Source organism: Poecile atricapillus, chromosome 10, assembly GCF_030490865.1.
Source record: "Poecile atricapillus isolate bPoeAtr1 chromosome 10, bPoeAtr1.hap1, whole genome shotgun sequence".
Taxonomy (NCBI): domain Eukaryota; kingdom Metazoa; phylum Chordata; class Aves; order Passeriformes; family Paridae; genus Poecile; species Poecile atricapillus.
The window spans coordinates 15,577,860-15,603,854 of NC_081258.1; the positions used below are offsets into that span (position 1 = coordinate 15,577,860).

General features: G+C 51.0%; 1 protein-coding gene across 1 annotated transcript in view; it reads right to left on the reverse strand.

The window, feature by feature from the left end:
• Positions 1 to 8,624: 8,624 nt before the first annotated feature.
• Positions 8,625 to 25,995, reverse strand: part of CNGB1 (cyclic nucleotide gated channel subunit beta 1) — a 30,046-nt gene continuing 12,675 nt past the window's right edge. The window contains exons 15-33 of the mRNA XM_058846403.1: positions 25,424 to 25,553; positions 25,031 to 25,073; positions 22,329 to 22,461; positions 20,050 to 20,145; positions 19,507 to 19,664; positions 19,169 to 19,348; positions 18,267 to 18,475; positions 17,368 to 17,418; positions 17,168 to 17,254; positions 16,765 to 16,829; positions 16,227 to 16,349; positions 15,130 to 15,271; positions 14,744 to 14,903; positions 14,057 to 14,154; positions 13,884 to 13,967; positions 13,416 to 13,534; positions 12,708 to 12,854; positions 12,072 to 12,267; positions 8,625 to 10,892 (exon numbers count right to left, since the gene is read on the reverse strand). Of these exons, the coding sequence (XP_058702386.1) occupies positions 10,680 to 10,892; positions 12,072 to 12,267; positions 12,708 to 12,854; positions 13,416 to 13,534; positions 13,884 to 13,967; positions 14,057 to 14,154; positions 14,744 to 14,903; positions 15,130 to 15,271; positions 16,227 to 16,349; positions 16,765 to 16,829; positions 17,168 to 17,254; positions 17,368 to 17,418; positions 18,267 to 18,475; positions 19,169 to 19,348; positions 19,507 to 19,664; positions 20,050 to 20,145; positions 22,329 to 22,461; positions 25,031 to 25,073; positions 25,424 to 25,553 (2,434 nt within the window). The 3' untranslated portion in view covers positions 8,625 to 10,679. The remainder of the gene's footprint in view (positions 10,893 to 12,071; positions 12,268 to 12,707; positions 12,855 to 13,415; positions 13,535 to 13,883; positions 13,968 to 14,056; positions 14,155 to 14,743; positions 14,904 to 15,129; positions 15,272 to 16,226; positions 16,350 to 16,764; positions 16,830 to 17,167; positions 17,255 to 17,367; positions 17,419 to 18,266; positions 18,476 to 19,168; positions 19,349 to 19,506; positions 19,665 to 20,049; positions 20,146 to 22,328; positions 22,462 to 25,030; positions 25,074 to 25,423; positions 25,554 to 25,995) is intronic.

Genomic DNA, 25,995 nt, shown 5'->3' on the forward strand with positions numbered 1-25,995 from the left:
GACATTCTGGGGGGCTGCGGGCAGGAGGCACACATGGGAACCTGTGCAGGCAGCAGGTATCCTGCTGCTGCCCCCCTCTCTGCAGGGATTCACCTACGCTGCTGGGATAATCTCAGCCTGGTCCCTCAGCGATACTCCCATCCTCCTTTTCTTGGCTGTCACGTCTCCGTGACCTGAGCGAGCACCGGCTGACGACATCGCTGGAGGTATTTTTAGAAATGCCGCTTTGCAGGCAGGCGGAGGAGCGGCGAGGAGGAGCAGGGCTGGCGGCCAGCAGCACCTCCTGCCAGCACCCAGCAGGTAGCGGGAGGGCTCCATACCCCGATGACCATCAGTGCTAAAACATCTGCCCTGCGTGGACAGCACCAGCCCGCCACGGGGCACACTGCCCGGGGACAGTGACCCGGGCTCGGATTTAGCTCTGCTTTTAGCCCAGCCTGTGCTGGAGCTGAAAAGCATCGCTGCTGTGGTGCGGTGAAGTCAGGCAGGTTAATTTGCCTTTTACTTGGATGAAGGGAAGCTCCAGCGATCGAAACACATCACCGAGTGAGGCCCTTTGTATTGGGTGTTTGTTCTGCCCTGAGCAAATATTTAACCTACATCTGTAAGACAGCTAAAAAATCCCCCTAATGCCAGAAAAAATGTAACTCCTCCTACTCTCCCTTCGAGCAACCTGATAACCTGGCCTAGGAATGCAGGAGGGAGCACACCTGATACCTGAAACCTATTGTATGTTGGGATGCTCCCTGTAGAAAATTCCCACCAGAAGCATCAGACAGTGTGAGAACGTGTCCCCAGAGCACAATTAATTATAAAGCAGCTCATTATTCTAATTTTTCCCCTTCTTGAGGAGGTGAGGGCATTTCTCGGCTTTGCTGAAGCATGGTTTGCCAAGTTGACATGAAATGCTTTGCAAAGCAGGAGCGAGCCCCCTGCATTCCTACATTGCCATTTCACACAATGACAGGAGTTTTAATTAAGTCTTAGCATGCTCCTGAGAAATTTAATACTCATTTTAAAGCTCCCTAGTTGCATTAATTCAACCCCTAGGCTCTGATCCTTGCGATAGGGTTGTGTGGAACTGGGTGGAGAGCTGGAGCTGGGCAGGGGTGTTTCAAGGATCGCTGCCAAAATCCAACACCCTGGGATGCTGCTTTGGCTGCTGGTGGTGTCTCTGCAGCTCAGCACCTTGGCCAAGCCCCTCGAGCCAGTTAGGCTGGGTTTGGGCAGCCCAGGGCAGCCCAGAGCCTGTCCACAGCCAAGGATCTGGCTGCTCTGGCTGGGAGCTGCTGCATGCCTGGCTCAGCTCTGCCTGTGTCCCCCATGCAAATCTCCTCTATATCAAGCAAATGGCAAAAACAACACCTTTTTCAGCCTGCTGCATTCAGGTAGACAAAACCTCTGCTGTGCTGGCAGCCAGGGCAGTGCCATGTGAGGTGCAGCAGCCACTGGGTGAGTGACTCTTCCACCCTTCTGAACTTTTTATCTCAGCCTTCAGTGCACACCATCTAACCAAACATCAGCCTCCTTCTCCCTTTTACCTACCTTTTATCTTTGTCATATTTTTCAGGTACAACTTGGGTTTGGCTTTAACGCCTGTGCCTTGCCAGAGCAAAACAGTGCTGGGCTCATTTTGTGCCTCCCTGGCTGCTGGGGAGTGGGGAGCTGCTCTGTGGGAGGACTGCAGCTCACCTCCTAAGTCATTAATGTTTCATGGCATTAATCAACACAGGCTCCTGCTTATAAAGCACTTCTTAGAAACAAGGCTAAGAATAAGCACGAGGTGTCCTAGCTGAGGCTAAACCCTCTCTGCTGGCTGGGGGATGCCCGTGCTGGAGCAGATCCAGAGAGGGGGCAGCTTGACACCAAGTGAATTCCATCCAGGCTATTTCATCCAGCAAATAAAAATTCTGGCTGTACTGGAAAGATGTCTGCATGCCAGGAGGAGATCCTGGTCCACTTGGTCTGGAAGGAGCTCACCAGCACTCCCCCAGCCAGTGCTTACAGAGCATCCTTGGGACCCTCTGCTTGGAACCTTGGGTGCTTTCTGCAATTCTTTTTAATTAAAGAAATGTCTGATGATAGAAGTGCAGGGGTAATTGGGATCTTTTAAGAATTTTACTACTTCTGGTGCTCATTTTCTCCTTGAAGCCAAGCCCCCACAATGCCACTGAGCCCATTACCCTGGCTGGGTGGCACTGGTGACACGGTGTGATGAGGCACAGGCAGAAAGGAGGGGAGCCATCTCTTTAAGAAACAGATTCAGTTCTCAGCAAACCCATTTATTTTTAGTGCCCTCCAAAGTGTGCTTGTCTTTGGAGAAGAAATGAAGCAAAAGCAGTAATTTTGAATCATTTAGGGAATAGAGTTTTGGGGCTGTAGTAAATGGCTGTGCAATGCTGGGGCAGGGGCTGGAGGAATGCAGGGCTCACTAATAACATCCAGCAGATTTAGGCATGGGCAGAGGTAAATCAGTGAGAGCCTCTGCAGGGAAGAGGGAAATATCCCTGTGGTCATAAAGCAAATGCAGCCATGCGAAGGAAAACATTGTGATGAGCGATGGGCTCAGCTGCATCCCGGCTGCACGGCGGGAGCTGCGCCCGACAAAGGGATGAATATGCAAACGAGGTGGGATATTCACCGATGGAGTTAAACAGCTTTCCTGCTAACCGGCTTTGGCTGCTCGATATCCAGCTGCCTGCAAAACCCCACTGAGTCCATCCTGGCACGGGTACAGTGCTCTGGCCCCTCGGCTCACTCCGTGCCACCCCTCGGTGCCCTGGGAATTCTCAGGGCTGGGACCACAGCACGGCACAGGGGGATGGAAACAGATCCTCCCGCGGATCACTGATACCCGCTGTGGATAAAGGATATCCCAGCACTGCTCAGAGCCCCAGGGCAGCGGGACATCAGCAGAGATCCCCCAGCACAGCCTGGGTCCAGCCCTGCCCAGGTGTCCATCTGCATCCAGCCCCCGTTTCCCTGGAGCCGTGGGGATGCTCCTGCTGCCTCCATTCACTGCTGGCTGATCTCTTCCCCACTTCTATCTACACTGAGCTGGAGCATTCCAGCCCACCCCGTGCTTTCACAGCTTCCCACTCACCAAGGAAAAAGGCTGAGGTCTTTCTAGTTTAACTTACTGGAGCATATTTCATAGTGATTTAGTTATTATGGACTTAACTGAGACCAATTATTTTTTTATTTTTTTTTAATTCTAAGGTGCAACTGAGATGTTGAAGAAAACTGCACTCAGTTCAGAGTCACCAAAGAGATCCATGAATCTACCTGCCAAAATTTTACAGGAAAATACTGTTTTCTTGTTAATACAAAAGAAGATGCATAACTGCCACAAAAACTCATCCTGTTTCAAAACAAAAGCAAAATTTCTTGTTCCTGTGTTGGTGCTTCAAAGATTCTTTCTCAGCAGACTACAGAATTACAAACTGCAGACACAGTGCCAGGATCTGTCCTCAAAGCAGGCTTTACACCCAGTAAGGGTCTTCTGCTTCCTGTCTGAATCAGGGGAAATTGTGGAAGACAAGCAAAGGAAACATTGAATTCCAGCCTCCTGCTTAGGTTTAGGGAAAAAGGAGCAGTACAGTGCTGTGCAAGACTATTTTAGAACAGAAAAGTTTTACATCTACGCCCAATGAATATTAAACAGCCACACGCTTCAGCTCTGCTGCCTGCGCCCGGCGCCGCGTGAGCAGATTTAATTTCTCTTTATGGAGAGGAGACCCACACCCAGATTTTCATGCATGTGCCTTAGAGGTGAACGGGATGTGAAGGGTGAACCCGAGTCCTCTCTGCCAGGAGATCCCTTCAGCAATCACTCACAACTGGAAAAACAAGGAGACATTAAGGAAAAGCTGGCAGGGCAGGCAGGGTTTGTGCAGATTGACGTGGAATAGCTGCCAGCTCGCTGGGAACTTCATGTAAACCTTCCTGGGCTTTCACATCAGATCCAAGAGAGGCGTCAGGTAAAACAAAAAGGATGAGATGGAGATGGAAATGGTATGCAAGGTGGGAGCAGGGCATGGCCAGGGCACTCAGTATCCCAGCTGAGGTGGGACCAGGGCTCAGGCATCTCTATTTAGTTATCTCCACCTTCAGCCCACCAGACAAAATGTGAAGCTGAATTAACCCCCTAGGAAGCAACAGCAAAATAAACACAGAGCCTGTGTGCAAACATCCAGGGATGTTTCATGAAAACAACTCCAATCCAAAGGCATTGTGCTGGTTTGCATCCTCAGCCTTTGATTTTGACACAGGCTATGCCCTGCTTGCCCCCAGCCCCCTCCACTGCTCTCACCTGTGGAGCCATCCAGGCCAACCCTGGTCCTGGGCACTTTTTCTGGAAGCATCCTCCTCCACAGGCGAGTCTCCTGATGGTGTCCATGGGTCTGCAGAAGCTGCCCTCGAGGCTGTGGTGCTCACACTCCTCGCCATGGGCAGGGATGCTCTCCACAGCCTGCATCCTGCTCCTCCTGCTGCTCCTCCAGCTCCAGCCCTGCACCGACAGTCCTGCCAGCACCCACAGGGTGTGCATGGCTCACCACAGCCTGGGAAGGGCTGCTGAGCTCTGGATATGGTCCAGATATCCAGGGGATAAGGGAACCCGTCCTCAAGCCCCTCTCAGACACCAGGAAGGGGCTGGGCTGGTCTATGCTGGCAGCAGCTCTCTGGGGTGGGATCCTTCATCGTGCCACGGGGCTGGCACACCAGCATTTAAAAATCGTTGTCTTTTCATCAGGGACTTTGTTGACTCTGTCCCAGCCTCAGGGGTCCCTGAGTGAAGCCCCCCTGCAGTTCTCCCCTTCCTGTGGAGCAGTGGATGCTGTTGTAAAGAGGGTCCCTAGAGGTGCCTGGCCCCAGAAGGGTCCCAGGGCTGCTGCAGGGACAGGGTGCTGGGACTCCCCAGGGATGCTCTACTCGCTCCAGCCTCCCCAGCAAGCCAAGGCACAGGATGGCTTCCTGCACCCACTGTTGCCTTCACCACTGAATTTCTCAGCCCATCCCTTGTGGCTCTATTCCCATCTGTGGCCAGAGACGGAGACAGCACTGTCCCCTCTGCTCCCATCTGCCAGTGCTTTAAGAACATGAGAGCTGATTAAAGTCCGTCCCCTCCTGAGCACCACTGGTCCCAGCAAATTGCTGACACCACGGATTTAGGGGCAGTGGCAGACAGGTGGACTTCCCTCTGTCCACAGACATACAGTTTTAGATGTGTTTGGGGTTGCTTGGGTCTGGTCACAAGAAAATTTCTGATTAACTGCAGAAAATGAACGTGTTAATTTGATTTCCTTTTTTCTATTGCCTGTTTAAAGGTTGGTTCAGGCAGGGCCTCTCCTTGCAGCCCTGCTCCTCCATTGCACAGTATGCAAGGATGGGACGGGACGGAGCTTCTGTGTGCCCACAGCACCCCATTAACCCACAGCAACTGGAAGGCCCCTGTAGCACCAAAAAGTCTCCTGTTTCTCAAGGCAGGCCAGCTGGAAAACCCCATTTCCCTCCCATTAATCTCCACCTGCCAGCACTTTCTAGAAGGCAGTTAAGAACATTGAAACTGGGGAGATTTGCAAAATAAACAGCGATCAAACGCAAAGGAGGTTCCTGCTCCGAGGGTGTCTGCCAAGACACACAGATCGTATCAGGCTAATTTACAAAAGGAAAACCGCCCTAATTAGTGCTCAGGAAAGCACTTTAATGAGAAGAGCATTAGTGCAAAAAGCAAGAGTGCCAAGAGGTCAAGCTGTTCCTAACGCCAGAAAAACAGGAAATGGGGCATACCTGATCCCTGCCCACCCAAGCTGCAGCGCTATTTTCATTTTTTTAGTAATATCTCGGGCTATTAGTGAGGAATTCAGAAAACCCAGAGCGTAATGCCCAGTGGCAGGGCAGAACCTCCGCCGGCAGCGAGCTCTGATCACCGCGATGCCGGGCCAGGGCTCCCTGCAGGCACCTGCAGCCCTTTTTGGGGCCGAGTGAGGTTTTTTGGGGTTTTCCCTGGGAAGGGAAGAGCTGAAGCCCTGTCGATGCCACAGCCGCCTCTCGCCGGCGGCTCTGACGGTGGCCAGTAACCATGGCAGCGGAGGGATTTGCACGTGATATTGGTATTTCTGCAGCACAAAAGAGCCTCTTATCTGGAATGAGTGACTGGTCTGGCTGGTCTTCATTCCTCTGGTTATTGCTAAGGCAGAGCATCATGGGGCAGCTCATGTGATGCTCACCGTGGGGCAAGTTCGGACCGTCCCCGTGATGCTCAGGCTGGGACACATCCAGCTCATCCCCGGGGAGAGCCGTGGGGGGCTCCAGGGTGCCCTGGATGCTCAGCCAGCCCCCACAGCATTCCCACTGCGGGGGGAACAGCCGGCCCTCCCCACCACTGCTGGCAGATACAGCTGGGAAGGGAGCAGAGATGCTCCCCCTGAGCTCAGGTTTGCAAAGAAGAGCATCTGCAAACGGGGTGGAGTAATTTGGGTCATGCTGGTTGTCCCCAGGATGCCACAGCCCAGAGCTGGCAGGAGTGTTCTCTGGCATCCCCACAAACCGATTTATCTCACTTCTCCAGTTGTTTACATTTCTTCTCAAATTTCTTCCAGTTCATCCAAGAAAACAGTTTTGAGACTTTAACTGTTCGGCTTCCAGCTCTTCTCATGCATCAAGGGACTTCCAAAAGCAGGGAAAACTGCGTGAAAGAAGATAGGTTTCTAGGCTTCAATTCTTGAGATGATCAAACCCAGCTCACTGATCCTGCACAGATCTCCCGCAGACATTCACCCTAGGGCATGAACCAAAGTTCATCCCAAGTTTCATCCCAAAACCAGAACAGGTAAACGAGGAAAGAATGAGAAAGGAAAAGGTCATTGAGCCTAAGCTCAGCCTAGGCTGCTGCTAGCAAGAGCTGTCATGAACATCCATAGGTTTATGAACCTCTGTGTGGCCCCTTCCCAAAAGGTGGTCTGGCTGTTCTTAGAGTGTTAACTCCAGTGGGACCATTACTGCACTTAAAAAGAGCTGTGTGCTCAGAGCAGGAAAAAACAGACTTGTATTAGCTCCATTTTAGGGGAAGGTAAAAGGGATTCAGACAGATTTATGTGCAAGTGTCACTCGAAGCAGAGCTACACAAAGGAAATAAAAAATATATATAGACAGAAAAAGTGGGTTACAGACTGTTCCCAGAACTAAAAGTGTGTCCTGCTGGTTAAGGTCTGCAGGATTCAAGGTTGAAGTGCTTAATTTTATTTCAAGCTTTCTAATTAAACACCATTTAACTGGGCTTTCCATTTATCCTGCAATTTCTTTCTGGACCTGAGTCTAATCCCCAAACCTGCTTATTTGCTTTTACTTTCGTTAGAACCTTATCAGTGATTAACCTGCAATTGCACTTAATCTTTTTAAAAGATTTCTCTGGCTATAAATACAGAGAACTACCTGCCCTGTTTCTGTCCAGGGGAAAATAACTTCCTGCACTGTCAGATGTCTGTGGTGGGTTATATTATTCCTTCTGTCAGCTGATTTTTCTAATGGGAGACATTTGTCTTCTCTAACTTCCTACAGAACATTGAATCACTATCAATTCTCTGAAAGACACAGACCACAAGGAATATCAATACAACTCCAATGTAAAAAAAAATAATTACATATATAAAAATATAAACAGTATATATAAAGCCTCCGATAAAGATGCTACTGGTGACAGTGAGGCAAATCCTACCACATTCCTACAGCTTCAAAGACAAGCTCTGCTTCTTCCTCCAGCACTTCTCTATTCCACTTATTTCACTAAAAAGCAGCAACAGCTAAAATATCACTGCAAGAAGACCTGGTTTCTATGGCAATAAGCAGCTGCCCGCCAAGATTCCCCAAGTGCTGCATTAATATTATGAGAGGATCTCATATCAGATCGACCCAAGACTTAAGGATGTCAAGAGGAATGAGCAAAAGCTAATAAGAGATGCAGTAAAGGTACATGGAGTGTTACCAAATCCATCAGGAACATTCCAAGGGCAGTGGTGATGAGTGTCCTCTGCAAGATATTTATTGGAACCAATGCAAAGGAAGCCCATTGCAAATACAGCAAAACTGGTAAATGAATGGAATTTAAAAGTTCAACAGAAGAAAGCCAATCCATGGCAACCCCCAAAACAAGAAGCACTAAAGTCTCTGTCCTCTCTAAATAGTCCTGCAGAGCAAATAAACCTGAGCTCAACTCCCAGCCCAGCCTGCAAGCCTAGCCTTACCTTGACCTTAATTATTACCTGGAGAATAATCTCTCCAAAGAACTAAAGCCATAAACAGATCACAGAGAAGGATAATTTCAGATCTCCCCATGGTTCCAGAATTACCAGTTGTGTATCCATCACCAGCTCACGCTGCATGTTGAAAACTAGGATCTTCAAGCAATCTTTGCTATTTAAGAAAGTTTTCCCCCCCTCCTATTGGTGGTTTAAGGCAAATTACAATTCTACTACCAGTATTATGTGACCTCTGAGCCTCTCAATTATTTATTGGGAAATGTGAACTGCATGTGAGGATTTTCTGGCTCTCTCAGTGCATGAGTGAGCAAGAAGTTGAAAAACAGCTGGAATGTTGAAATAAATCCACAGCAAATGAATGGCAATCCACATGGTGTTTATTGTAGATACAGTGAATTATGAGAGCAATTACAGCCCACTATTTATTTAAATGCTTTTTCTAAAGAATATTAAATCATAGCAGCAAATCAAAGCCTCAATTTGATGTTTGCATGTTTCCTGGTTTGATTATATAAATCTTTAAAGAATGCAAAAAACCCTCAACTTTGCACTCCCCACCAAAATCTTCTACCTGGCAGGAAACCACCTGCAAATGACTGAGGATGAGAAATATTCAGGGAGGTTTGGGTGAGTGCAGGCTCTCCCCTGCAATGTGATGGCTCCAGACCCTCCTGCAGTATATAGTGGAGTTTATTAAATTTATTCAAAAGAAGAAAAGACATAGTTAACAAGTGCTAACATCTATTTTGGCTTATTTTTTTTCCTTCCCCCCCCCCCCCCCCCCCGAAACCCATACATTTCGCAAGAGAAGGAGGCAAAAAAGCAAGAAAAGAAGATCCCAAAGGAGGTGAAGGTCAGCCCCAGGCTGCTGATGGGAAGAGGGATCACCCAGGGGGTGACGCCAGCGCTGCCACCCTTCACCAAGAGCCTGGCTGTGTCACAGCCAGACCTGTGGAACCTGCAGCACTGCTCACAGCATTTGCTGAACACCTGAGAAGCCCCTTGGCCATGGTGACAGGGCCCTGCAGCAAAACCTGCCCCAACTTTTCCTCCAGAGGATGGAGAGTGGCTCCTTTCGATGGAGCCAGTGGTGCTGTGGGGACAGGGACAGCCCAAAACCTGGGGAGGAGCTGCAGAACCTCATCCAGCACCGCCTGATGCACTGCTCACCACCTCTCAGCTCACCAGCAGCTTGCTCTGCTTGGTGCTGGCTTTGAGGAGGATGAGGAAGGACCTGGTGTGCTGGAAGAAGATGGGATACCTTGAGCCAGCAGCTGGGTGCTGCTGCTGACCAGATGTTTCCCTTCCCCTCCAGCACCCAGTCCCAGCACGGCTGGGAGAGTGACTTCATGACTCCAGTGATGAGCAGCACCAGAGTGGCTTCTCTCTCCATGGGAAATGTGGCCAAGAGCCAGTCTGAAGTGACTGAAAGGCTGGAAATTGCCTGCTGGAAATGTGGACATCCAGCAATGAGTGCAGGGGAGCACCTGCATGCTCGTGCATGCTTGTTGGCACGTTACAGGCTCTGAGCTGACTCTGAAACACTGTCTGGGAGAGGAGAGCACTTACTGCACTTCTCTTTCCCCTCCCAGCTGGGAACCAACTCAGCTTCTCCCTTCCTGCTCTATCCCTCCCAGCTGTGGCAGCACAGAAAAATCCCAAGGCTGGAAAAGACCTCCAGGAACATCTCATCCAGAATTGTGCTCCTCTGTCCTTGAAAGATGCTCATCAAACCTGTCCATAAGAACCCCCAGTAACGGAGAGTCCACCACCTTCCCAGGGTGGACAGCTGGCAGGAATTCTTCCCAGTGGCAAAGCCAAGGTTGTCTTGGCACCACACAGGGACCCTCAAGCATCTTGCAGTCTGGGCACTTGGGGACAGAGCTTGGCATTCTCAGGACAGTTTAATTTGCTCCATGCTTGGCCTGTGAGCATAGCCCACATCCTTTTCAGATGAATCACTCCCCACTGCTGCTGTCAACCTTGAGCCCAACAGAGAAACCTTGTTTTTTTTCCCTTGGTTGTTTCTAGCCAAGCAGTGACTCAGCTGTCAGAGGTGAATAACTCTTCATGCTTTGTCTGAACACTCATTAACCATCCAGAGCCATAAAAAGCAGTTTTTCCATAGCTCTCCCTCCACAAGGCTGGATTTCAAAGCAAGGGGGCTGACCTGAGATTTAGTGGGAAATTAACAAAGGTGCTCAATAGATCTGCAGAGCATAGAAACCTTGTATGATTCTGGGTCAGATGGCAGAGACTTTTATCAGCAGTGATTGAGGGTTTGGGCAGAAGAGAGAGGCAGATCCTACCCACAGCACATAGCAAAACCTACAGCCACTGCATGCAAATCATTAACAACAAAAATCTGCTAGCCCAGGCATTTGCCTGACTCCTACGCTTGCCCTGGGACCTGCTGCTGTTTCATTTCTCTTCTTTTTTTTCATCTTTCTCTGAAATCTCAGCAGCAAGGATTTCCTCTTCTTCTTTTGCTGTGGAAATCACACGAATGGTGACTGAATGATCAGAAGATTCTGAGAATATTTCTTCTCCTGGGCGTGTTTGTGCTTTGTGGGACATGACAGGTGATCTCTGGTGCACTGGTGATTTTGGTAGGGTTGGGCTGACACTGGAAACCTGCAAGTAAAAAAAGAGGCAAAACCAACCTTAGCAGATCATTGCCCACTCACTACCCCTAACATGGCAAAGCTGGACAGGTGTTCTGTGGCTCCACCACAGGATCTCTGCCTTGGGATGTTAGCTTGATGCCAGAGATGCTCCCTGCAAGAGGAGCCGCTGGATTTCATCCTGCATGCCTCGAGAAATGCGGAGAGAGGAGCACGGCAGAGCTTTCTCACATCTGCACTAATTCTGGTTTCGCTCCTGAAGCTTCTGGAGGGGCTGATCTTGGCCAAACCTGGCACCAGTGCTGCTGTGAGGGAGCAGTCCCAGACTGCCCTGTCCTCCTTTAGAGAGGAGCCTTAGAAGCCTCCCCCACGGATGTGCCATGCCGAGGGAAGTCAGCAGGGCCCTGCTCACCCATTAGTGGGGCTAGTTCCCATGCACCCTTCAGCAACTGGGCTTTTTCCACTCATTCAGAGCCCTCACTAACACTGTTCACTGCTGCTGTTAACTGGTTATGGATTAATGTTAAACACCACATTGTTTGAAGCCTCTCATGCCTCTGAAGGACTGCAGCTATGCTTGGCTGGTGTTTACCCAGCCTCAAGGCCACCACACTCCCTATCAGCTCCTCTTTCCCCTCCCTCTGCACATCCAAATGTGATAAGTGTGCCTGGTTCCATGCTGACAATAGTAAAAAGGTCTGCATGGAGACAAAATTTTCCTTACAAGTTTAGTCGAGACAGGTGGAAGAAAAAAAGGAAAAAAAAAAAAGGACAGAGTGGTTTTCCTTTTCAGCTGCTCATGACAAAAAGGAAAGGGGAGGAAAAGAAGTGGCAGGATGGCATTCCCTGCTGTGGGGATCTCTGCTGAAAACCTTGAAACATCAACTGGGCTGTGGGTGCTGGGTGTCCCTGCCAGTGCACTCATTAATTCTGAGGGGCTCTGTGTCTGCAGGATAGAAGAGACATTCATCTGTCTGTGGTTATAGCCTAGCTAGAAATTAGACTCAGGCTTAGCACAGGTAGGCAAAAATTTCATGTCTTTCCCTTTTGTATAGCAAAACAAACCCCTGTGGGACGTTGGCATTCCCCCAAAGGCCTGTGCAAGATGTTGGCTCACCCCTTCACGCTTTGACAGACCCCAACATCCTGAGCTCAGTCCTTTAAGGCACCTCAAGCTCTCCATGCTGACCTGTGTCTCCTGCATCGCCTTCAGCTCCTGCAGCCTCCAGCGGAGCCGCCCCCGGGTCCCTTTGCCCCCCATCCTCCCCGTGGCAGCCAGGGCAGCCTTGAACAGCTTTGGGGTCTCAGCTTTCGGGGGGATGATCAGCGCATCTCCGGGGCCTCCTTTCTCATCTTTGGGCTTGTTGTTGCTTTTCAGCATTTTCCTACAGCACGGAAAGGGAGAGGCGATGTCAGTCCGGGAACACGTGCTAAAAGCTGGATTTATAATGCAGAGAAACCGAGCGTCAAAAGGACAAGGATCTTTATGTGTCTTAGGGAGGACAGAATAACTAATTGAAGCGAAACGAAAACGCATCTTTGGACAGGTTTTTTTAAACGAAGGCACTTTGGCCATGCTCCACCCCCTTTGAGAGGGGAATTTTGGCAGCCGGAGCGTCCCGAGGCAGCGGCGGGGGCCGGGTGCCCTCTGCCGAGGGAGCGCGGCTGCAGCCCCGAGCGGAGCCGGCTCCGGGAGAGGGGCAGCAGCAGCAGCAGGAGCTTCCCCAGGGCTTCACACACACACAAAACTCCCCGCAGATTGCGAAGCCCGGGCTCTGCTGTTTATAAACCCCCGCAGGTTAGAAAGCAGCAGCCCAGCACGCACTTGGCTTTCTTGCGCAGCAGCTTCTGAGACTCCGGGTAATGCACCAAAATCTCGTTCAAGTCCTTCTTCTCCAAAATAAAAAGGTTGGCGAAGCCGTGGGCCACGACGTTTGCTGTCCGGCGATTTCCCCCTCCTGCTGCCAGCAAGCTGGGAGAGAATGCAAGACATCAACACCTCTGTTCACAGGCTCGGAACGCCAAATCTCCTTCACACGTCTCCACCTCTCTCTTTCAGGGGACTCGGAGTTTAATTTTCTCTCCTGATGGAATTCATCATGCACAATTTTTAAAGGGTGATAAAGGGAAACGCTGCATGGAGTACTATATAAAAAATGACTTGTGGGTTTTGAGGGTTAAATATTGTGTTTTACACCAGTCTAGTGTCTGCTGGGCTGTGGGGAGGCAGCAGTATTGCTGTGTTACACTGGTACAGGGCTTTTCATTCCCATGAAAGGGGTGGATTAATGGCTGGGAGACTGTATTTGTGAAACAACTTTTCTGATCAGTTTTCCCATTCCTCCATCCATATTTACCATCACCAGCTCCCTGGGCAGAAAACAACACGATGACAAAAACAGCAGAAAAGCTGTAATTTTTTTGTCTCAGCCACAAAAATTAACTGGGATGCTGCTGATCCTTCCACTTCCCACGCTCCTCACCCAAAGCCCACAGGCTGTATTTCCCCAGCTCCCTGAAATGCTTCACTCACCTGATTTCCCCAAAGACAGATCCAGCTTTCAGAGTCACCAGCACGGATTTGCCATCGGGTCCCCCCAGCACCTGCACTTGTCCCGCCTGGATGATGTACATCTCACGGCCTATTTCTCCCTGCAGGGAAGGGGGGAGCTGGCTGGGATGCCCAGAAACAGGGAGACCTCATGGATGCCCTAAGCAGCATCTTGCTGGAAATCCCCATGACCATGCTGTCCTCTCCAAGCTCCCTAAATGTCCTGATGGTGCTCGCTCCTCAGCATTCCCATCTCAGCCTCCCAAAGACTCCAACCAGCTTTCCCCTGCTCTCCTGCTGTTCAGAGCTGCAGCAGAAAGGGTCAGTTTTGTACAAGAGCAGCTGCAACCAAGGATGTTTTTGCTCCAAATTCCCTCCCAGGACGATGGGCCAGGCCTGGCTTTCCCTAGGCCTGCACAGCCTGGCTGTGACTCCCAAGCGTCTCGTTACCTTCTTGCACACGTAGTCGTTGGGCAGGTAGACCACTGATCTGAGCCGCTTCAGCATGTCAAAGATCATCTGTCTGTCACAGCCCTGAGCCCAAACAGAGCCAGAACATGCCAGCATTAGTCTGTGCTGGTGTGGCAGGCTGTGCCAGCCAGGGCCTGTGCTGCAGAGGGTACCTGGAAAAGGGCCACTTTGCTCACGATGTTGTAGTTCACGTCGATGGCGATGTCCAGCCTCATCTTGTCTGGCAGCTGCACCAGCAGCTCCGACTCATCTGTGAGACAAAACAGAAAAGTGGCTGCTTCCAACACCTGATCAGAGAGTGTGTCCTTCATGTGGCAGTGGGGAGGCAGCCCCTGTTCTTGGTGGCAGAGGGCAGGAGCCAGCTCGCACAGAAGGGTCTCCTCCAGCCTCTGTCCACCCTGCAGGTCTAAATCTGAAATAAGATGGAAAATCACCCTTTGCATTATCCCTGCCCTGATGGCTCTCAGAAACAGACCACCAAGCCCAAGTCAGCATTTTTCTTGTCCACAAGGGCTGACACAAGGTTCTGGTCCTGCCTGATAATTTACTGGTAGGGTGAGCTGGTGGCTTTGCTGCTGGACACACTCTGACCAGTGATGGACAGGCACTGTCCTCTCTGCAGGGCACATGGGACACTGGACTCAGTGTGCTGTGAGTGATGCCAAGTCACCAAAGTGCTGTGACCCAGTGGCAGTCTAAACTCTGTAGGTGGGCAAGCAAGCCCCTATACTGAAGAGTAAAATAATCCACCCTCCACCCCCAAACTGTAGTGCTATTTGACATTTCAGCTCTGCAGAGCAACCACAGTAAAACATGAGCTTGGGGTGGCTGGATCTCACCTAGCATGCCTTGGGAATGCCACGTGTACTCGTACCACGTCTTCACCCGGTTCTGAACAGTTCTGGGGATCTTGTAGAAGTTCATGTATTTAATGGTGCTGTCCATGCAGCTCCTATAGTAAGTTTGCCCTGCAGTAGCAGCACCAACCACGTCTCTCATCTGAATGGAAGAGGTAGAGGAGAATTTTAAGTTGCTGTCACTTATCCATCAGCAGGTTAAGCATGTAAGCAAAGCCCTAACAGCATCTGCCAGATCCTTTTTTTCTTGCACCAATACTGAGCAGGTCTTCCCATGGGGGAAACAAACCTGGAGAAGCAAACCTGTGCATCAAACCCACCAAATCCACCCTCACCTGAGGCTGTAAATCCCCCCTATCCCAACTCACCTGCCCTATCATGACGGAGAAAGCAAAGACTCCTGTGAAGTAGTTCAGCAGCTGGAAGACGATCTCAAACAGCGTCTTGGGGTCTGGCAGGCCCCCGATGGTGATGAGGGTTTTCACTGCCCAGTAGTAACAGCGGATGTAGCTGGGAGGAGAAGAGGAGGCAGCTCTGAAGGCATTTCTGTTTTGAGATCACAGCCTCTGACCATGGCAAGCCAGAGCCTGCTGAGACTTATTGTGGATGACAAAGGGAAAAACTGAAGGGCTTCAGACTCCCCACCACACCTGCAGGTGCTTCTGGAGATGCTACAGGAGCAGGGGGACCAATGGTCCCTCCAGGAACCTCCACTTGGGAGGCTCAGCTGCTCTGGTTACTCCTGTTTTCTGCTCCTCACGGCTCTGCCATAAACCAGCAATATATTTTCAGCAACTTTTATGCTTTTAGAAATCATCAGGGGAAAAAATGTGTTTGTGGGCAAATTGTTGGCATGGCACTTAGGAGAAGCCAAGTGAATTCCTGATGCCCTGGTCTTGGGCATTCCCTTGGGTGTTTTGTTTCCACCCGAAGATGGACACAGATTTGTCTACAAAATAACTCTCTAGCAGCAACATTAACACAGATGTGGGCATTCGGCTTGTGAGCCAAGGACTCTGCCTGTAGGGACAATCAGCACAGGGGACATGTAACCATGTTGCCATGGTGAGGGGAAGGGCTGGCCACTGTCCCCATCTCACAGCCTGGCTGGTCTGAGGGGCCTGATCCCAATCTGGCAACAGTCAACACAGATAGAAACAGGATTCATTCTTCAATCCTGGCTGGCCAGGGAGCATTCCTGGAGCTTCCCAGCACCAGGATCCCATTTTTTCAGCCACTTCAAGCTGCCACTGCTTTCCACCTCTGCCCTCGCAGCTCTGTGTATTACTGCATATCCCATCCCTCCCATCCTTGTCATTCTCCCTGGCTCCACATCTTCTCCTGGCACTCCCAACCCTTTGCTTCAGGGGTTTTTATAAATCCAGCTCTATCCCAACACCTCCCTTATTGCTCCAGCTCATCACAGCAGGCTGTGCTGTGTGACACCCCCAGCCCTGGTTTGTACCTGTTTCCTTCCCCATCATAGACCCAGGTGGTGGAGCCCAGTCCTTCATAGGCTGAGGCCCAGTAGTAGAGGCAGGAGTTCACGTGCAGGCTGTACAGTAAGTAGGCAGTGGTCCGAATCACCCTGCAGAAAAACCCAGGAGAGAGCAGGAAGGGAGAGGATGTCTGCTGGAATCAGTAGGAGCCTTGAAGTGGTGACCATACAGGTCCTGCCAAGGCAGGAATCACAGAGCACCCCAATCCTGCTGCTGCCTCCTGCAGCCCTGCAGCTGCAGAAGTGCCAGAAAAAGCAGTTTATCTGCTGATGGCTCTCCTTCACTGCCAGCACCCCTGTCCCCATGGGCCGGAGAGAGGGGATCCTACTCATGCAGGCTTTGGGACCCTGATGTCCTACCACATCAGCCAAAGTCCGTGTCAGCCAGCCCAGGCACAGCAGGGAAATAAATCAGGGACCCAGAACAAGTGCAGAATGATCAGAACCTTCCTCCGCAGTGGCAAACAGCAATTCCATGCTCTCTCCTTCCCCCCATGCCCCTCACCTGTAGATGTAAGCCTTGGTCAGGATGGCCTCCAGGCGGTTGTTGAACTCGAAGAAGGCCATGTACTGGGAGGAGAAAGAGAGCTGCATGTTCCAGGTCACCTCCCCATAAAACCCCTCTGTCCCTCATTTCCCTCCTACAGCCCCTCTGCAGCATGGACTGCCACAGACAGATTTGTCTCCATCCACAAGAGCCCTTCTAGTCAAATGTGAGTAGTTAGGATTGAAATGAAGTGTTTGACCAACAGCCCTGCAAAGCCTTTGGGACAGAACTTCCCTCCATTTTATAATCTTCCTGTCATCATGGATGAGTGTGACAAGCCATAGCTCACCCCAGGCAGCACAGGCCTCCTTCACATCCCCTGCAGCTGCTGCTCTGCCTGCTTCTGTAAGCCCTGACTCACCTTCAGACAGCGAGGGAAGCGCAGCAGGGGGTTGACACCCACTTTGAAGTAGAGGAAATCCAGGGGCAGGAGGCACAGCACGTCCATCTGAAATCCACACAGGGAGAAACCTCTGTGGGGACCTGCAGGAGCACTGGGGTGGGGCTGCAACCCACAGGGCAGATTAAAGATTCAGATGAATGAAGAAAGTTTTGACAAACCTTGAAGCGTTGTGATCGCAGGTAGTTCTCTTTCATGGCCTTTTTGTCAGTCTGGAGGGGAACAGGAAGGAGAGAGAGAGAGGAATATTGATTATTGCTTAGAAAAAGGGCAGCTGGGGCCAACATGGTCATGCCTGGCTTTCCTCCTCTGCACCACAACAGGGAAGATGTTCCCTCTGTGCCTGGAAAGGGGAGAAGAGCGAGCAGAGAAGTCCTGGCTGCATGCCATCTTCCCATCCTACCTTGGAACATCCTGTGCTGATTTTGCATCCCAGGAAAAGCACATCACAGTGCCAGCACCACAAAATTCAGCATTTGCAGGGGAAACTGCCTGTCTGAGCATCTGCACGGCCATGGGGAGGCTGTACCCTCAAGGTGTGATTTTTCACAGTTTGTTTAATTGAATATGGAAATGAAATCAAGGGCTTCCCTTATCTCAGGCATGTGATCTGTGTGTTCAGATTATAATTGCTGATGCATCCTGCCTGGCGTGCTCCTGAAAATTAACCCCAGAGTTTGTTACGCCCATGCCCAAGGTTGGCACCACAGGGCTGTGCCAGGGCCAGTCAATGAGCACCTCACCACGGGCAGAACCACCCCCTGGAGCAGGCATCCCTACCCAGGAGCAGGAACCAGAGGCCACACGGTTCCTGGATAGGATAGCATTGATTTTGTAGGAAAAAATGGTGTGTTTAGCAGACTAAAAGGCTGCTGCCTTATCCAGTCCGTGTCAGGAGAGATGCTCGTGGTCTCTGAGAGGGGACAGAGCCCTGATGGCCATGGCCATGGAGAGAGCCCGGAGAGCTCGGTTCAGAGCCCAGCAGCACCCGTGCCCCTCGGGGGGATGGGAGGTCCCCACGGCTGGTCCCCAGGGGTGGGATGCAGTGCCCTGCACTCACGATGATGTCTCCCCCCTGCACAAACTGCAGCCGGGTCTGAAAGATGAGGATGTCCAGCAGATAAATGAGGTCACAGAGGTAGTCCACCAGCAGCCAGTAGTGGATGTTTGCTGGAGTCTGGTAGGGGAAAGCCCAGCGGACGGGGATCAACCAGCAGTTCCAGTTCCAGGCCATGACAACGAAGAACAGCCACAGCACGTACATCAGATCTGCACACAGGGAACAGCACCATGACCAGCTGGGCAGACATCCCTCCTCTGTGTGAATCTCCTGCATCTTCTATCCCCTTCTGTGAATTTTCTATTCCCTGACCTGCCCTCAGCACAACAGGAAAACCTGCAGGAAGTCTCTTGGTGACAGTGTTTAACTGCAGCTGGGCTCCAGCACAGAGTGAGCACCCCCGGTCACAGAACACACCATGCTTCATCAGAAAGCTTCTTCTAACTTTGCTCATTTAGCTATATTTGCTTTTGTTCTGCTCCCACAACTCCAACTTCCTTGTTTTTCCCTTCCAGCCATGCTGAACTGGTGGCTGGATGCCTGAGCCCAGAGGTTTCCAAAGGACTGAGGAATATGAGAGACTAAAGAAAGAACTGGCCTTCTGTGGGGTGGCCACAAGGCAGTGGAATCTTCTTTTGTGATTTTAATTTTTTTTGGGGGGGGGTATCCATGCCACAGGGAAAGCAGAATGTCCAGTCATGCTCCTGACACCCTCAGCTGGAAATATTTAGGAAAGCCGGTGCCTTGCAGAGGAATTTAAAATTCTGTGCTTTAGTGGAAACTAAGTTGATTCTTGCTTAGTTCTCCTGCTCTCTTTACACTTCCTCACCTCCTCACCCTCTCTCCCCCAGTCCCACCAGCTTGTCCCCAGCCCAGGCACGAGGCTGTGCTCCATCACTCACTGGTCAGGGGGTCGATGCTGCTGGGGAACTGGTAGCTCTTCAGGCGGTCCAGCCAGGGCCGGTGCTTGAATGTGCAGCACAGCATCTCACAGTAGTGGTCATCCCCCGAGGGTTTGTCCCCCTCCAGCTCTCCTCCTGGGGCAGGCACCGGTGCTGCTGCAGGTGCTGGCTTGGTGGGAGCTGGGAGAGGCCACACAGTTATTTCAAAGGGCAGAAAAATCTTCTTACTGTAGCTTTTTTTAAGGTCTTTAAACTGTTAATAAAACAGGTGCCTCCCAGAAAACACAGCGTGGACAGGGACCCAGCAGGGGAACACACCCAGCCCCACCTGAACTCACATGCCACAGGGCTCTCGTCGTCCGAGGTGACATCGGGGTCAATCAGCTTCTCCTTCACCTTCTCTGTCCTCTCTTTGAAGAGCCTCACTAGCTCCTGCAGCCGAGTGTTGATGACGGCGCTGCTCAGGCTCGTGGCCGAGCCGATGCGCTGGGGCAGGCTGTGGGGACACCAGCGGGCATTCCATGAAGGTAGGGAAGCCCCAGGGCAGGTTCAGGGGGTCATGGAAACCTGGAGTGGTTTGGGTTAGAAGGGACCTTAAGGGTGATCTCTTTCCAGCCTCTCTGCCACGGGCAGGGACACCTTCCACAAGGGCAGGTTGTTCCAAGCCACATCCAGCCTGGCCTTGAACCTGTTCTTTAACCTACAGCATCTGAATTAGGATTGACCTGTGTTTATTTGGGTATTGTGTAGTGAGAAGAACACCACGTGGCATGGCTCCTTCTCCCTTTGGTATCCCAGCACTTCTGGGATCTTTGCAATTTCCAGCCAGCCCCAGGATGTGACCCCCTGGCTGATCCCGAACCCCTGGGCCCATTACACACCTTTCCCTCTGCTCCTCATCCCAGCCCAGCACTGGCCTGGGGGATTGGCTCACCAGCCCCTTGTCCAGACCATCCTCTGGGAGCAGTTGCTTCCTCCTGCAGACACAAACACAGTGAGTGAGAATCAGCTTGGCTCCTCTCCCTCATCCCCCTCCTCCCCCTGCCAGGTGGGACCAGTTTTCTCTTCCCCTTTCCCCTACTAGGGTCAGTTTCCCCTAATTTCTGACATTTCCTGGAGTAGATGGGAGTGACCCCCATGCTCCTTTCCTGCTAGAGCCCTGTTTCTCCCTGAGCACAAACAAGCCCTTGGCTCCATGGACATGCAGCCACCTGGCCCATTTTGCAGCCCAGTTTGGGTACCTGGCAAGATGCACGAAGGGCAGGTATCATCCTGTGCTTGCCCCCAGTGCCACAGCTTCACATCTCTGCACTTGAAGAGGCAGGAGAGGAAACCACAGTGCCAGCAATAGCTAGAAGCTGTGTTCTAACATAGCTGGGGTTCCCTTTGGCACAGATGGGTTTCTCAGGTGACTTCCTTACACATGGGCAAGAAAGGTGTTGGAAGGGAAGCAGAATATGAAGATAGCAGTCCCAGCAAAAATCTAGACCTGTTTGCAAACCTGCAGCCAAGTCCAGAACTTTAGCTGTGATGAAGAAGTTGTCTCCTGCCACCACAACTGCTGATCCCACTGGCCATGGCACAAAATGTCTCGGTGCTGTGTGTGGAGCAGGAGAAAGCAGGATGCTGAGGGAGGTCATCCTGCCATCACAGATCTCCCAAAGAAAGCCAAATGCTGTGAATCCACCACCCTCAGCCTCGCTGGCTCTCAGGTGTGTCCTGCTGGAAGGTGGAGCAGGTGAACAAGACCGATGAACCTTCCTTTCCCAAGTGCCCAGTGCAGGGGTGGAGGAAAACCACAACCCCCCCTTTTTTTTTTTGTCCTCACCCCTAGACAAGCCCAGATTCCTGCACTGACAGCCCCTTGCTCTGTAAGGGGGGCCCTGCAGCCCCCTCCAGGGAGCAGCCAGCTGGGATGGAAAGCCCTGTCCCAGCCTAAACCTTGTTGTGGTTTTGGTGCCCTCGGAATGCTGCAGCCAGAGGCCACAGGTGCTAGAACACGTGGGATGCACAGGGTCCCTGCCCATATGGCATCAGCCAGGGTATCCTGGGTATCTGCAGGAGCTTGTTTCCAGGCTCCAGCTAGGTGTGTGGCTCATTTGCAATGAGTCTTTTATGACTCTCTCTAAACCATGTACACTCAAATCCTTCACAGAGCCATGGAGGAAATAAGACTGTGGCCAGTAAAAGGGATTTAGAGATAACTGGGTGACTGCTCAATGCAGAGTTATGTCTCCTTCCTCTGGAAACACCAGCAGGACATGAGCGTTTTCCTTCTGATTCACAATAATTAATTTTTATTTCTTTATGCAGGAGAACAGGAGTTCCTTGCTTTTAACAATACCCAATGTTGTTTTGAGACACTCCCTGGACATCCAGCAGAAGGGTTTATATGCTCACACGTGTAACTGCAGTTATGTTTAATGCTCTCAAGTATTTTCACTGCAGGTATTTTACATGAGGCCTTGGGCTCTGCTGTCCCAGTTTAAATAGCTCTTTGACAGACTGGATTGTGGACATTTTTGCCATTTTACTTGCTCCTCCAGGAGCTTGTTTACTAAAAGATCCAAACTATTAAGTGAGAATGACTACAGCACCTGGTTTTCAGCACAGAAAAGTCCCACTTTAGCTTTCATTTTGAATCCTCTGAAAGAGTGAGCCTCAAAAAAACCTAGTGCCACAACATAAAATATACATCAGCTTTCTCCAGCCTAAATTTTAAAGCTCAGTTTTAATCCTCCCTCTCTCTAAGCAAAGAATCACTGAATGATCTGGGTTGGAAGGGACCTTAAAAGACCAGCTTTAGTCCAGTTCCCTGCTATGGGCAGGGACACCTTCCAACTAGACCAGGTAGCTCCAAGCCCCATCCAACCTGGCCTTGAACACTTTGAGGGATGGGGCTTCCACCACTCCTCTGAAAGCATGAACCCAGGGGGGGACATGCTGCAAACCCTCGCAGCAAAAATACAAGAAGAACATTGTTTATTTTCAAGATGAAGGCACGTATGCCCTCTGTGCTCTGAACTTGGCGACAGAGACAGGTGGACAGCAGACAAATGTCCAGATCTGCTGGGAAGGAGTATCTCCACGTGGCTGTATCAATGTTCCTGTCCTGGCACCCTTGGGGGGAGCCGGGGACCGCGCCTGGGCAGGGCCGTACCTGGGGGATGCTGCGCCGGGCACCGCCAGAAGGTTGGGAGCGCCGGCAGCAGGCACCGGTCCATGGGTACCATGGATCTCCACAGCATGGCCTGGGCTCTCCACAGCCTTGATCTCCACGGTGGGGTAATTTCCTGCTCCGTGGGGAAGGACAACAATCGCAGGTGAGGAGGGCACAGGGCCCCGCCTGCAGCCAGGACAGCTCCCCAGACCCTGTCACTGCCACAGAACTGTCCCAGGCCCTGCAGCATGTGGGAAGGGCTCTCCTTCTCCCTCCATTCCTTTCTTGGTTGGCTCTCCTTCCTCCTAAGCATTTGGAGCTTTTCTTTATGTTTTTTTTTATTTTTTTTTTTGCCCAGTTTCTAGCATTCTAAGAACTGCCATCTGCTCCCCTTCTGCTTGCCCAGCTTGCAGTGATTGCAGCTACTCCATCTGAGCTTTGGGTTCCCGTGGTTTGGAAAACGATGGAGATGAGGATTCCCAGCTGGAACCATGCAGGAACCCAGGATTTCCAGGAGCAAACCTGCCTCCCAGGGTGTAGAGATTCTCCTGGTTCTTCTGAACGTAAACACATGGATTGTGACAGCACCGAACCACCACCAGTATTTGCTTTAGGCACTAAATAATACAGGCACTATTATAATATAAATAATAATATAAGGCACTATTTAAATAAGCATTTATGGCTTCTTTCTTCTGAAAAAGTAATAAATGCTTCCCGCCACAGGCAAGGCTAAAAGCAGGAAGGTTGGATATTTATAGTGGGTAAAGAAAGATGCCAGTTGTCCAAAGGAGAAATGGCACTGGGGGCTACCTTGGCTGGCCCCACAGTTGCTCAGCTGTGAAGTGTGATGTCTTTTTTTAGCTATTTAACAAAATACAATGAATTCCTGCAGGATTTCTTCTGTGGGAGGTTTTCACACATCTGAAAGACCCCATGCACCTCCTCCTGCTTCACACTGATGGGAAGCTAGTGGATCAAGAGTGACTTGATTAAATGCCTGAGAAAAGGCCTGTTTGGGTTGCAAAGTTAAAGTGCTGTTGCATGTAAGGAAAAGCAGCAGAATTTGGCTTGCTGGTTAAAAACAAAGCAAAGCAAAGCTGCAGACAAGGCAGAAAGCCATGAACAGCAAACCTCCACCTTCCTCTCCCCTTAGTATGAGCCGGTTGCGCAAGTGCTGCAGAGAAAACTGTGTGCGGTGATATTGCACCCTCTGCCTGCCAGTCCTTCAGGAGAGCTTTTCTCAGCAGCTCTAAACGCACAGCATTGGCAAACACTCTCTAGGCTCAGCTAAAAAGGCACATAGTGATGAGGCAGAAGCAGACAAACACTTGTATTTTGTTCCCCAGCCTCTGTGCTGCAACACGAAGCGCGCTTTATTTTTTTTTTAATTCTTTCCCGCACCAGGAAGCAACAAAAAAAGCAACTACTCCAGGAATGCCCCCCACCCCGCGCCTCTCTAACCACACAAGGTCAAAGCCAACTCCTCTAATACCTAGTGGGGATTGCTCCTCAGTGCAAAAATTGGGGTTGACAACTCCAGCCTTTGGCTTGCTGGCGGCAGGGCCGGGGGTGCGGGCGGCAGCGCTGGCTCGGTAGCTGGGGACATTGGGGAGCTGCTCTAGAGCCCCACGGCCGGGAGGGGAGCGGTTCCTGCCAGCCAGAGCCTGGGCATGCACCAGCCGGTCTAGCTCGACGTCCCAGGCCCGCCTGGCCATGCTGCTAGGAGCCTGCTAGGTGCTTCAAGCAAAGGACAAGGCATCTGAAGCTGCAATAAAACACAGAGTGGTTTGAGATGGGAGGGTTGTGTCGTGGCACAAACACGGGGCTGACGGGGCTTTGGGGCTGCCTGCTGCTCACAGGGGTTGGTAGCACATGGCTGCAGTGGTGGGCATCCTAACACGTGTTTTTCATGAAATTGTGGAAGGTTAAGGGTTAGAAAGGACTTTAAAGATTGTGTCCCATGGACAGGGACACCTCCCACTACTCCAGGTTGCTCAAGGCCTTATCCAGCCTGGCTTTGGGCACTGCCAGGGTTGGGGCATCCACAACCTCCCTGGGCAACATGTTCCAGTATCTCACCACCCTCACTGTGTAGAATTTCTTCCTAATAATCTCACCTAAATTCCCCCTTTCAATTTGTACACATTACTCCTTGTCCTATCACTGCAGTTCCTGACAAATCAGCATTTTCTTGTGTAAGATCACAGCACAATCATTGCCCCTCTGCAAGGGCTGCATGCAGAGAATCTCAGGGGTGAGACCAAGCCACTCCCTGTGCAACTTCCTGATGTCAGTGGAGTTCTGCCAGGATGTGCCTTTGCTCAGTCAGGCTGCAATGGGAACTCACTTCATTACCAATCACTGGTTATTTCCCAAATGGAGAAAAGTGGTAGAGAAAATACTTTTTATCCATTCACATTCTCCAGCTGAAGGAGAAGCCCTTATTTCACATCACTGCTTAAACAACAGCATTGTACATTCAGAGCTAGCTCCAGCCAATGCCAATATTGCCATTGTGCTGTGCCCACAGGATGTTTTACCCCAGTGGAAAGCCCTGACTGCCCCTGCAGGCCCACGCTGCAGAGAAGTCACTGCCTGCTCCCTGACAGGAAAGGAGAAGCTCGATTCTCCCCCCACCAGGCACTGCATCCCCTGCTTCACCTCGTCCCTGTTTGGCATCATACTGCTACGGGTTGTACCTTCAGCATCGGTTTCACCAGCTTCAGCTGTCTCCTCTTCCACCTTCAAAATAAAAATAAAAAAAGCAATTTTAAGGAGAAAAAGCCCATTCTGTCAGTAAAAGAGCAGACTTTGCAGCTTGACTGGATGCCCCATATCCCTCCTACTCGCCAGACTCTCAGCTTGTTCTTCAGTGCCCACTTGTGGGGTGAAATGAGCCCTCCCTGCATCTACAGCTACTTCTGCTGCCCCAGCTTCAGGGATGGGGATATCTTGGGAGGAAATGTGCAGTGCCCAGCCCAGTCTGCTCCTCCAGGGCACTGCATCCCCTCGAGAAGCTCTGAGCCCCCAGCACTTGCAGGGCAGCAAGAGCTCATTGCAGACCGCAGCCCAAGCAGGGCGCCACGCCGTACCTGCACAAGAGCACCTTGGAGATTACTTATCTCAACTTCTTCCAGCTGCTCAACCCTGAGGGCCTCCTCGGCAAGGCAGGCTTCATCCACAGCCTTATCAGCAGGGAGACAAGGTGGCTGCAGCAGGGGTCTGCAAGGGAGAGAAAAAAATACTGCCTGGGCAACCAGGTGAGAGGCACATAAACAAAACAGGGCATGGCATGTGCATAAGCAAAAATTGCAGAGGCAGAAAGATCCAGGCAGAATGTTTCTCCTCCTGTGCATAATAACTTCTCATATAATTAAAATGGGCCAAATAAAAAGCAGAAAGCTAATTTCCAGGCAAGGCTTTCCCACAAGCACTATTCAAATCCCACGTTTGCTTGTGCAAGACACCACTAGGACACATCATTCTCATTTTCCTTCAGCAGCAAGCACAGACCTCAGCTCCACCATTCTGACAAAGGGGCTCTTAAGATTGATTTTATTGCCTTAATATAACTTCATAACTGAAATAAAAGCACCTCAAATGTTGCTCTGTGCATTTATCACTTGATTTGATATTTCCTGGCAAGAAATGATAGGAAGCGATT